This window comes from Ascaphus truei, chromosome 9 (genome assembly GCF_040206685.1).
Source record: "Ascaphus truei isolate aAscTru1 chromosome 9, aAscTru1.hap1, whole genome shotgun sequence".
Taxonomy (NCBI): Eukaryota; Metazoa; Chordata; class Amphibia; order Anura; family Ascaphidae; genus Ascaphus; species Ascaphus truei.
In genome coordinates, this window is record NC_134491.1 from 63,941,889 (window position 1) to 63,954,535 (window position 12,647).

At 52.2% G+C, this 12,647-nt stretch overlaps 1 protein-coding gene across 5 annotated transcripts in view; it reads left to right on the forward strand.

Moving 5' to 3' along the window:
• Positions 1 to 645: 645 nt before the first annotated feature.
• The window catches only part of TRAF3IP3 (TRAF3 interacting protein 3), a 35,381-nt gene continuing 23,379 nt past the window's right edge, over positions 646 to 12,647 (forward strand). For 2 of the 5 annotated variants that reach the window (XM_075615241.1, XM_075615248.1), the window contains exons 1-3: positions 646 to 776; positions 1,775 to 1,873; positions 11,595 to 12,017. In XM_075615241.1, coding sequence (XP_075471356.1) covers positions 11,658 to 12,017 — 360 coding nt within the window. In that variant the 5' untranslated portion in view covers positions 646 to 776; positions 1,775 to 1,873; positions 11,595 to 11,657. Of the gene's footprint in view, positions 777 to 1,774; positions 1,874 to 9,900; positions 10,022 to 11,118; positions 11,148 to 11,594; positions 12,018 to 12,647 lie in introns of those variants that run through there. The other 3 variants (XM_075615245.1, XM_075615246.1, XM_075615247.1) reach the window with 3 other exon arrangements.

The following is a 12,647-nucleotide window of genomic DNA, read 5'->3' on the forward strand; positions in this document are numbered from 1 at the left end:
CAAATAAAAGCATTTAGTTAGCCACAGAACGGTATCGTCTATTCATTTTTGATTATTAAAGCTTAACATGGTACCGATACCTCTATATCTATCTATCTATCTATCTATCTATCTATCTATCTATCTATCTATCTATCTATCTATCTATCAAGTCAAGGTATTGCTTCCTATGCGTTAACAATTTCTTGCCATATTAGGCACATCAGTTGTGATATAATTTGTAAAGAATTCGCTGGACCCGGGTTGAGTAATCCACCCCCTGCAGTGCCACGTTGCTGCCCTAAACGCAGTGCATTACCGGCAGAGAAGAAATTATTATAATTAGTACCGTAGTATAATATTTTATTAGTATGCGGCCGACGTATTCCACAGCGCAGTACAATTTGAAAGAGAGGACAATAACATTGTATGACAAAAGAGTACATACTGTATATGTTCAGACAAACTGAGACAATAATTGGAAGGTCTCTGCCCCAAAGAACTTACACTCTAGAAACAGTTGGGAGCACAAGTTTAATTTGACCAACAGCTGCCGCAGTTGCCCCAGCAGTGGGGTGAGAGAGGGAAGGAGGCAGAGAGGATGCGGAAAAGGGCTGCGTATTGTGGCTTTCTTAATTTCCTGTTTTAAAAAGACAAAAAAAAAAAAAAACCCGACACGCTGCAAAGTGACAAGGGACCAGGCTGTTCAAATGAAACGTGTCACGTTTAACAACTTGTCTGCTCGACCCGTGGAAACCGGCCCGGACATATATTTACTGCTCAATTGCACCACACAGGTAACTTAACGCAGCGGTCAGTGGTATATACAGAGAAGGAGCATCTTTGTGTTAACCCCTTCAGCACAGTAGGCCACTTCGGTACTGAAGAGGTAGAATTTTCTGTTCGAGCATGGGGCGTGGGTTTTTTTTTTTTTTTATAGCATTTCCTTAAAGAAAGTGCTGCCTAATATTAACCCTTGCAGTGCTCAGTTTATGCAGTGGAAACCTCCCGCGTTTTTTTTCATTTGGCTCAAACAAACCGAGGGACACCACGCGGGGTCTGACAACTGCTCAGCGCCAGAGGGCTTACAAATCTGCGTGCAGTTTGCAAGCTGTTAAATGTATTGCAAATAATCAAACCACTGAAAGGGGGAGCAGAAGGCGTTAGGTGGATAAGCACTTTCTCTTGCAACTCAAACACGCTGCTAACTGAGGCTGTGCCTTTTTTAAAGATTGAAGTGTGATGGTGCAAGATCAGGGGTGGGCAACTCCAGTCCTCAAGGACCACCAACAGGTCAGGTTTTAAGGATATGCCTGCATCTGCACAGGTGGCTCATTCAGTGGCTCAGTCAAAGACTGCACCAACTGTGCTGAGGCAAGGATATACTTAAAACCTGACCTGTTGGTGGCCCCTGAGGATTCGAGTTGCCCACCCCTGGGGTAGGGGGTACTGCTACTTTTTTATTTTCCCACCTAGACAACCACCGCTATTTACTAACTTACAATTCCACTTTCTAAAGAAAAGGGGGGAAAAATGTTTTTGGTAGAATGTTTTCCCCCACATTTTTACAGCACAAATATTGCTTAGATATTTTTAAAATAGCCCAAAAATGCCTTTACCCCAATATTTCATATATGTAGACCTTTAAGTCAGACGCAATAACACAATTTTTTTTTTTTTTTTAAACACTTTAACCGCTGACTGCTGGGAAGATCAGTTATCAGTTATTTTAGTGATGTGAAAAGTGCCGGCTCATGTGAACTGTTCCGATGCTCACATAGTCTGTTGTGAATAGATAAAAGTCGCAAGGGACACTTACTGGGTGTCACTGTCACCCACGCTAATGACACAGCCACACCGGATCACCGGAGCTCCTTCATATCTCTGTCTTGGGGTGAGTATCAAATGACCCCGTGCGGCCAATTTCCAGGCTACGTTGAATGTCATTTCTTTTTTAAGCCTAGTTATACCGCCCAACGATACCTATACAGCAGCGGTGTTTTGGGGGTCTTGTAGCTAATGATAACCAGCTGTATGATATGAACCCGTTTCTGCCAACGCTTGAAAGTGGAGAACAGCTCCACTGACTCCTGCAACCACTGACCATTGCATTTGACCAGTTGGGGGATTGGTGAGCTGTTTGTAACAAGAGGTGTAACAGGCTTCGTTGTTACCTCTGGCCAGGTTATGTTGTAACATTCTGCACATGAATGCCATTGAATCGTATGGAAACTCTGTGGTATTCTGCGTATATAACGGGATATATGTTATCACACTGAGCAATGAACGCCTGTACTACTAAAAACATTATAGATGAGATTTTAAAAACATTCAGGAGGGCAATATTCCTCCTATTGAGTGAGCGCATTTAATCATATAGTATATAAATAAACATGTAGGCCCATGTTTACTAAGTGATGCGATTCCATTAGACGTCTACCAGCGCTGGAAGACACCTTTAGGCCTCGGCCAGGGTGGCGTTGAGCCGTTCACCCAATGTCAGTCACAAATCTCCCGGCCGAGCACGGAGCGTGATGCCAGCGTGCTCGCTCCCTGCATGGCTGCAGCCTTAGGCTTCGTCCAGGGTGGGTAGAGGCGCGCTGGCGCCCAAGCGCTGCGCCATGCTTTACCTGGCCGGCTAGGTGCGCGCACGTCTGGGGGCGCGGCCTGTATGTCACGGAGCTGGTTTGCCCTCATTGGGGCGAACCGCTCATGTGACACGCATATTGTTGCAACGTGTCTGCCGTGAGCGTGCGCACCCGCTCAGCGCCACCCTGGACGAGCCCTTAGGTCCACTTACTTGAATGGGTGTTTTCCAGTGCTGAAAGGTGTCCTATGGCATAGCATCACTTAGTAAACATGGGCTGAAGTTTTCCTGTGTGTATAGGTGCATGAGTTAAGGGGTGTCCACAGGCTTCATTTGGAACGACCTCCATCCAAAACACGCAGGGGTACTAAGGTACATGGGCAATAAGTGGCCACTCAGAGACTTTCCCTGCGACCACTCAGAGACTACCCCTGCAGCCACTCAGAGACTTCCCCTGCAGCCACTCAGAGACTTCCCCTGCGGGCACTTAGAGACTTCCCCTGCGGGCACTCAGAGACTTCCCCTGCGGCCACTCAGAGACTTCCCCTGCGGCCACTCAAAGACTTCCCCTGCGGCCACTCAGAGACTTCCCCTGCGGGCACTCAGAGACTTCCCCTGCGGGCAATCAGAGACTTCCCCTGCGGCCACTCAGAGACTTCCCCTGCGGCCACTCAGAGACTTCCCCTGCGGGCACTCACAGACTTCCCCTGTGGCCACTCAGAGACGTCCCCTGCGGCCACTCAGAGACTTCCCCTGCGGCCACTCAGAGACTTCCCCAGCGGCCACTCAGAGACTTCCCCTGCGGCCACTCAGAGACTTCCCCTGCGGGCACTCAGAGACTTCCCCTGCGGGCACTCAGAGACTTCCCCTGCGGGCACTCAGAGACTTCCCCTGCGGGCACTCAGAGACTTCCCCTGTGGCCACTCTGAGACTTCCCCTGCGGGCACTCTGAGACTTCCCCTGCGGGCACTCAGAGACTTCCCCTGCGGGCACTCAGAGACTTCCCCTGCGGGCACTCAGAGACTTCCCCTGCGGCCACTCAGAGACTTCCCCTGCGGGCACTCAGAGACTTCCCCTGCGGACACTCAGAGACTTCCCCTGCGGGCACTCAGAGACTTCCCTTGCGGCCACTCAGAGACTTCCCCTGCGGCCACTCAGAGACTTCCCCTGCGGGCACTCAGAGACTTCCCCTGCGGCCACTCAGAGACTTCCCCTGCGGCCACTCAGAGACTTCCCCTGCGGCCACTCAGAGACTTCCCCTGCGGGCACTCAGAGACTTCCCCTGCGGGCACTCAGAGACTTTCCCTGCGGCCAGTCTCTTCCCCTGCGGGCACTCAGAGACTTCCCCTGCGGGCACTCAGAGACTTTCCCTGCGGCCAGTCTCTTCCCCTGCGGGCACTCAGAGACTTCCCCTGCGGCCACTCAGAGACTTCCCCTGCGGGCACTCAGAGACTTCCCCTGCGGCCACTCAAGAGACTTCCCCTGCGGGCACTCAGAGACTTCCCCTGCGGTCACTCAGAGACTTCCCCTGTGGCCACTCAGAGACTTCCCCTGCGGCCACTCAGAGACTTCCCCTGCGGCCACTCAGAGACTTCCCCTGCTGCCACTCAGACTTCCCCTGCGGGCACTCAGAGACTTCCCCTGCGGGCACTCAGAGACTTCCCCTGCGGGCACTCAGAGACTTCCCCTGCGGGCACTCAGAGACTTCCCCTGCGGGCACTCAGAGACTTCCCCTGCGGCCACTCAGATACTTCCCCTGCGGCCACTCAAAGACTTCCCCTGCGGGCACTCAGAGACTTCCCCTGTGGGCACTCAGAGACTTCCCCTGCGGCCACTCAGAGACTTCCCCTGCGGCCACTCAGAGACTTCCCCTGCGGGCACTCAAAGACTTCCCCTGCGGCCACTCAGAGACTTCCCCTGCGGCCACTCAGAGACTTCCCCTGCGGCCACTCAGAGACTTCCCCTGCGGCCACTCAGAGACTTCCCCGGCGGGCACTCAGAGACTTCCCCTGCGGGCACTCAGAGACTTCCCCTGCGGGCACTCAGAGACTTCCCCTGCGGCCACTCAGAGACTTCCCCTGCGGGCACTCAGAGACTTCCCCTGCGGCCACTCAGAGACTTCCCCTGCGGGCACTCAGAGACTTCCCCTGCGGCCACTCAGAGACTTCCCCTGCGGCCACTCAGAGACTTCCCCTGCGGGCACTCAGAGACTTCCCCTGCGGGCCGCACCTCCTCTCTCCCAGGTCCCTTCCCCTTGCGGCCACTCAGAGACTTCCCCTGCGGGCACTCAGAGACTTCCCCTGCGGCCACTCTGAGACTTCCCCTGCGGGCACTCTGAGACTTCCCCTGCGGGCACTCAGAGACTTCCCCTGCGGGCACTCAGAGACTTCCCCTGCGGGCACTCAGAGACTTCCCCTGCGGGCACTCAGAGACTTCCCCTGCGGGCACTCAGAGACTTCCCCTGCGGCCACTCAGAGACTTCCCCTGCGGCCACTCAGAGACTTCCCCTGCGGCCACTCAGAGACTTCCCCTGCGGGCACTCAGAGACTTCCCCTGCGGCCACTCAGAGACTTCCCCTGCGGCCACTCAGAGACTTCCCCTGCGGGCACTCAAAGACTTCCCCTGCGGCCACTCAGAGACTTCCCCTGCGGCCACTCAGAGACTTCCCCTGCGGCCACTCAGAGACTTCCCCTGCGGCCACTCAGAGACTTCCCCGGCAGGCACTCAGAGACTTCCCCTGCGGGCACTCAGAGACTTCCCCTGCGGCCACTCAGAGACTTCCCCTGCGGCCACTCAGAGACTTCCCCTGCGGGCACTCAGAGACTTCCCCTGCGGGCACTCTGAGACTTCCCCTGCGGGCACTCAGAGACTTCCCTTGCGGCCACTCAGAGACTTCCCCTGCGGGCACTCAGAGACTTCCCCTGTGGCCACTCTGAGACTTCCCCTGCGGGCACTCTGAGACTTCCCCTGCGGGCACTCAGAGACTTCCCCTGCGGGCACTCAGAGACTTCCCCTGCGGGCACTCAGAGACTTCCCCTGCGGGCACTCAGAGACTTCCCCTGCGGGCACTCAGAGACTTCCCCTGCGGCCACTCAGAGACTTCCCCTGCGGGCACTCAGAGACTTCCCCTGCGGACACTCAGAGACTTCCCCTGCGGGCACTCAGAGACTTCCCCTGCGGGCACTCAGAGACTTTCCCTGCGGCCAGTCTCTTCCCCTGCGGGCACTCAGACTTCCCCTGCGGGCACTCAGAGACTTTCCCTGCGGCCAGTCTCTTCCCCTGCGGGCACTCAGAGACTTCCCCTGCGGCCACTCAGAGACTTCACCTGCGGGCACTCAGAGACTTCCCCTGCGGCCACTCAAGAGACTTCCCCTGCGGGCACTCAGAGACTTCCCCTGCGGTCACTCAGAGACTTCCCCTGCGGGCACTCAGAGACTTTCCCTGCGGCCACTCAGAGACTTCCCCTGCGGCCACTCAGAGACTTCCCCTGCGGCCACTCAGAGACTTCCCCTGCGGGCACTCAGAGACTTCCCCTGCGGGCACTCAGAGACTTTCCCTGCGGCCAGTCTCTTCCCCTGCGGGCACTCAGACTTCCCCTGCGGGCACTCAGAGACTTTCCCTGCAGCCAGTCTCTTCCCCTGCGGGCACTCAGAGACTTCCCCTGCGGCCACTCAGAGACTTCACCTGCGGGCACTCAGAGACTTCCCCTGCGGCCACTCAAGAGACTTCCCCTGCGGGCACTCAGAGACTTCCCCTGCGGTCACTCAGAGACTTCCCCTGCGGGCACTCAGAGACTTTCCCTGCGGCCACTCAGAGACTTCCCCTGTGGGCACTCAGAGACTTCCCCTGCGGGCACTCAGAGACTTCCCCTGCGGGCACTCAGAGACTTCCCCTGCGGGCACTCAGAGACTTCCCCTGCGGCCACTCAGAGACTTCCCCTGCGGCCACTCAGAGACTTCCCCTGCGGGCACTCAGAGACTTCCCCTGCGGACACTCAGAGACTTCCCCTGCGGGCACTCAGAGACTTCCCTTGCGGCCACTCAGAGACTTCCCCTGCGGGCACTCAGAGACTTCCCCTGTGGCCACTCTGAGACTTCCCCTGCGGGCACTCTGAGACTTCCCCTGCGGGCACTCAGAGACTTCCCCTGCGGGCACTCAGAGACTTCCCCTGCGGGCACTCAGAGACTTCCCCTGCGGCCACTCAGAGACTTCCCCTGCGGCCACTCAGAGACTTCCCCTGCGGCCACTCAGAGACTTCACCTGCGGGCACTCAGAGACTTCCCCTGCGGGCACTCAGAGACTTCCCCTGCGGCCACTCAGAGACTTCCCCTGCGGCCACTCAGAGACTTCCCCTGCGGGCACTCAGAGACTTCCCCTGCGGGCACTCAGAGACTTCCCCTGTGGCCACTCAGAGACTTCCCCTGCGGCCACTCAGAGACTTCCCCTGCGGGCACTCAGAGACTTCCCCTGTGGGCACTCAGAGACTTCCCCTGTGGCCACTCAGAGACTTCCCCTGCGGCCACTCAGAGACTTCCCCTGCGGGCACTCAGAGACTTCCCCTGCGGGCACTCAGAGACTTTCCCTGCGGCCAGTCTCTTCCCCTGCGGGCACTCAGAGACTTCCCCTGCGGGCACTCAGAGACTTTCCCTGCGGCCAGTCTCTTCCCCTGCGGGCACTCAGAGACTTCCCCTGCGGCCACTCAGAGACTTCCCCTGCGGGCACTCAGAGACTTCCCCTGCGGCCACTCAAGAGACATCCCCTGCGGGCACTCAGAGACTTCCCCTGCGGGCACTCAGAGACTTTCCCTGGGCCACTCAGAGACTTCCCCTGCGGGCACTCAGAGACTTCCCCTGCGGGCACTCAGAGACTTTCCCTGCGGCCAGTCTCTTCCCCTGCGGGCACTCAGAGACTTCCCCTGTGGGCACTCAGAGACTTCCCCTGCGGGCACTCAGAGACTTCCCCTGCGGGCACTCAGAGACTTCCCCTGCGGGCACTCAGAGACTTCCCCTGCGGGCACTCAGAGACTTCCCCTGCGGCCACTCAGAGACTTCCCCTGCGGGCACTCTGAGACTTCCCCTGCGGGCCGCACCTCCTCTCTCCCAGGTCCCTTCTTTCTGTCTCACAAGCATGCGGGGGCGTGGCTACAAGCGGAGCTGCAGTGACATACTGAGAGGTGAGAGGGGGAGACAGCGTGAGGTAGGGGAGAGACCAAGAGGTGGGGTGGGGGAGAGTAAGTGAGTGAGGGGAGGAAGAGGTGGGGGAGGGGTGGAAGAGGTGGGGGTGGGGGAGAGTGAGAGGTGGGGTAGAAAGAGAATGATAGGTGGGGTAGACACAGAATGATAGGTGGGGTGGGGGAGAGAGTGAGAAGTGGGTGAGTAGAGAGAGTGAGAAGTGGGTGGGGGGGAGACCGAGTGAGAGGTGGGGGGGGCAGAGAGTGAGAGGTGGGGGGGGGGGCAGAGAGTGAGAGGTGGGGGGGGGCAGAGAGTGAGAGGTGGGGGGGGGCAGAGAGTGAGAGGTGGGGGGGGCAGAGAGTGAGAGGTGGGGGGGGCAGAGAGTGAGAGGTGGGGGGGGCAGAGAGTGAGAGGTGGGGGGGTAGAGAGTGCGAGGTGGGGGGGCAGAGAGTGAGAGGTGGGGGGGGCAGAGAGTGAGAGGTGGGGGGGGCAGAGAGTGAGAGGTGGGGGGGCAGAGAGTGAGAGGTGGGGGGGCAGAGAGTGAGAGGTGGGGGGGCAGAGAGTGAGAGGTGGGGGGGGGGGGCAGAGAGTGAGAGGTGGGGGGGCAGAGAGTGAGAGGTGGGGGGGGGGCAGAGAGCGAGAGGAGGTGGGGGGCAGAGAGTGAGAGGTGGGGGGGCAGAGAGCGAGAGGTGGGGGGGGCAGAGAGCGAGAGGTGGGGGGGCAGAGAGTGAGAGGTGGGGGGGGGCAGAGAGCGAGAGGTGGGGTGAGCAGAGAAACACTGAATTATGGTGTACCTATCTTCATGTGCCAAATGTTGTGGACCTTGAAGACTTGTACCTTGGGCTTCACATTTGGCAGGTGAAAGTCTAGCTGCGTCTGCACAGTGACATAAAAAAGTAGTGCTGCGGGAGCCTCCAAGATATCCTACACCTGTTAAACAATAGCTAATAGATTTTTGACCTAACTTAAAAATATTTACACAGTGGTACCCTATATACCCTGTGGTTGAAGTGACTTAAAATAGAGGTACTGATGTACATTTAATATACTGTGGCCGTGTTCAACATATTTGGCCTGTATTTTTAGAAGATTTGAGCAATATTAAGGGCATGGGTGGGCAACTTCAGTTCAAGGGCCACCAACAGGTCAGGTTTTGAGGATATCCCTGCTTCAGCACAAGTGGCTCAATCAGTGGCTCAGTTATTTTATTCTAAATCAGATTATGTGGTAATTAAACTAATTATGTTTTTATAATTATGATCACTAGCCACACAAACCACACAAGGGAAAAGTCTAGATCAATGACTAAAGTGTATATGCAACAGTTCTACAGTCTTATCTCTTAAAGATATTAGGTAAAGTTTGTAAAAACAATCCAATGCATTCAGGTACAACAGGGAGATTACCAGTTTAACAAAACCCCTGAAACCTTTAAGATTGTAACTCATATAATGTTAGTATTTAGTCCCCTGAGCATACCCAGCTCTTTAAGAAAAGTGTGTGTGTTTTAAAAATCATAATTTTCTTAATCTCTAGTGTCTGCCGTTGCCATGGTAACCTTTAAAAAACTCTAGGCTCCAAGAAAAACTCAATTTTATCCTCCCGAACATGTATTATTTCAAACGCTTATATCTACTGAACGGAGCATCGGATTTTAAAAATATAAACAGGCTTGGGAAGTGCAAGAAAAGATCTCTTAACCCCTTAAGTGCCAGCGGGTCCTGCCACCACTGTGGCCACGGACCCTCAGACACTGACAGACCATGTGACGACAATTCTTGAGCAATGTAGTGATCGACTCCGGCAACTGGAACCGAAGTGAAAATTGTAGTCTGTGATCGGCGCTGCATGTGAGTGAGCAAAAGGCCATGGCGTACAGCGTACGTTATAAGGGGCTCTAGGATGGCACTTTTTGTGACGTCCATGGGGCACAGAATGGGTTAAAATAAAGAAAATCAAATGCAAACAAAAATGGCAATTAGCACACACTTCTGCTTTAACTGTTTCGCTGCATTTCTAGCACTGAACGGGTTAAGAGCTGAAGTTTGTTTTACATAAATAAAACTGAGAGGTCCCTGTCTGTAACAAGAGGAGACATGTAGAGTTCACACCCACAGGTCAACGACCAATCAGAATCCACGCGAAAGAATCGCATGACCCTCCCAAAAACACATGTACAGTACTGTATGTTCTGAAGGATTCCGGGCAGTAAATGTTATACTCAATCAAACACCTGATGAAGATGACCTGGTGAACTAACCAAATCCTTCCCTCTAAGAAAGAAGTAAGAGAATGCCCTTGTTTTCCATTTCATTATTCCACCCAGAGAAGATCCCTCAGAGGCATCTCAGGGGTAACATACAGTACGAGCCGTCTTGACACTGGGGTAGAGCTGCCCGACTGGTTTTGTTTGTTTCTAGGTGGAAATAAGTAGAGAACAAACTCAACAGGAGAGATTGACTGTTAAAAAAAAACTGTGTGTAGTATATATGAACAACAACATGAAATTGGACATCACCATCTCCCTGTGTCCCAGACCTTTAGATAGTAAGCTCTTTAGAACAGAGCAGCACAAATGGCTTTTCTGAAACAAAATAGGTGCAGGAAAATCTCCTGTTTAATTGCGCGTATGAACTAACCTAGCATTTCTCAATCTGCGTCGTGAGACAATACGTTTTTCATCTTTCTGACGCACAGAAACGATCTGCGCTGTCATAGTACATGTTGATGGGGTGTACTAAAAAATAACGCTTGTGCCCCCAAAAAAGAGCGTGCGGCAGAAATTCGTCTGCTAACTTCACGTAAACCCTAAGCTGCTATTTATTAACCTAAAAAGTATATTTTAGACAGCACGGATGTATATGTTAGGGGTGCTCAACTCCAGTCCTCAAGCCCCCCCCCCCCCCAACATGTCAGGTTTTCAGGATATCCCTGCTTCAGCACAGGTGGCTCAATTGGTCCCTGTCCAAGAGGCTCAGTCTGATTGAGCCACCTGTGCTGAAGCTGGGATTTTCTGAAGACCTGACATGGTGGATGGGGGGGGGGGCTGGAGTTGAGAACCCCCTGGTATATTTTAAGAAAATTTATTATTTTCATGGTAGTGCTATTATAAATATTATTTAAAAAACATACTGGGTCAGAAGTAAAATAAGAGAAAATGGTACTCCTGTTTTCCTTTAGCTCTCATTAAGTTCCTTCTTTAATGTACCCAAAAAATACAGCAGCAATACAAAAAGATCAGAACACACAGGGTTAGGAAAAGTTAGCAGACACACACTGTTAAATGTGCACAATAGAGCAACATTTAAAGACCTGGCCCCTTCGTCAGCCTAAATTCTTATCTTTTTGTATTTCTGCTGGGTTTTTTGGGATATATTAAAGAAGAAACTTGGTGAGACCAAAAGGAAAACGTGAGTATCATTGTCTCTTATTTTTTGAGTGCTGATCTAGTATGATTGTTTTTATTTTTATAGTTGTATGCATCCAGCGGTATAGAGGCAGGATCCTAGCATCTCCTCCTGAATTATATAAGACAGGATGGGTACAAGTCAATTCCATTTTTATATAAATATTATTACACTGATAATTTATATTTACTAAGTGTCACAAAGTATGGCACGACTGAAGAGGCAAATACATTCCTCGGACCCATTTGTCTTTACAATACAATCCTACAGGAATTATTTTCTCAGTTACACTAATTAGTTTGCATTAGAATTGTAGGCAAAATGTATCCACCTCTAGTCATAAATTCTGACTCATTCGTAATTATAGCAGAGTGCTTCCACTTTATTGTGAATCAAATATTCTGAGTGTCAATGGGTTTAAAAGTGTGATTCTTCTTTGTCCTTATAAAGGAGGGGATTGGGGACCGATGCATCATTGCATGATTGGGATAACAGTGGACTGATTGTTCTGAGATGGTGACAAACATGGTCACCAAGGCATCAAAATCCTCCCCAAGTCACAAACACCTTCTGGAAAGCTACGAGGACAAGCACGAGAGGCGGTTGGAATTCCACGAGATCCTGCGGAGCCGCCATAATGTCACCTCATGTCGCCAGAACAATCCCAACTGGATCAGAGACCAGGAGAGGGAGGAACGATCCCCACGTCAACAGGAGTTCTTCAGGAGGAGACAACTATGGTCTGAGGATCAGGGAGACAAACGAGTGAGGTCTCCCCCCAAGTCACAAAAATATCTGAGATATTCTTCAGGTCAACGGAGATCAGAAGTCCCATTGCTGAACAAATACCAGGAGTCACCAGGAGAGAATCAGGTAAATGTTAATACAGTCTGCATGAAATGTGACATTGGAAGACGAATTACCGTGTCATTGAGAATTCCATTTTGGGAACAATGAATGAACAATGTAGCGATTAGTCATATTGGTCCATCATAGGTCATAAAACTAAATGTATCAACACATCTAAGCTGATGATACCTTTGTTAAAAAAAATAATCTAATGTGTAGTTTAATGTTCTAGTATAATGTTTATCCACTCTATCCTCAGGGCAACCTGGTCATACCACGTTTTAGGGATAACCAACTAATTACACATTCTCAGATAAGATAAGTTCAGCTGGTCCAGCTGGGATGTCCTCAGGAGAGGGTTGAGAAATACTGTTCTTGTAGACTTAGTGGTTCTGAAGAACTTAAGCTTTGTAGGTTGTAATACCTTTTAAAGGACAAATATGAAAGTACAATCATTCAATTATAGTGTTAAGAGCTTTTAATACATCCGTTGTGTACATGGAGAAGATATCTGTAAGGTTTGGAAAGCTCAGTAGACATGAAGAAGAGACCAGGGAGGTCTGGAAAGGTCTGTGCACACAAAGAAGATATTGGTATGGTTTGGAAAGCTCAGTAGACACAAAAAAGAGACCTGCTAGGTTTGTAATTATCTGT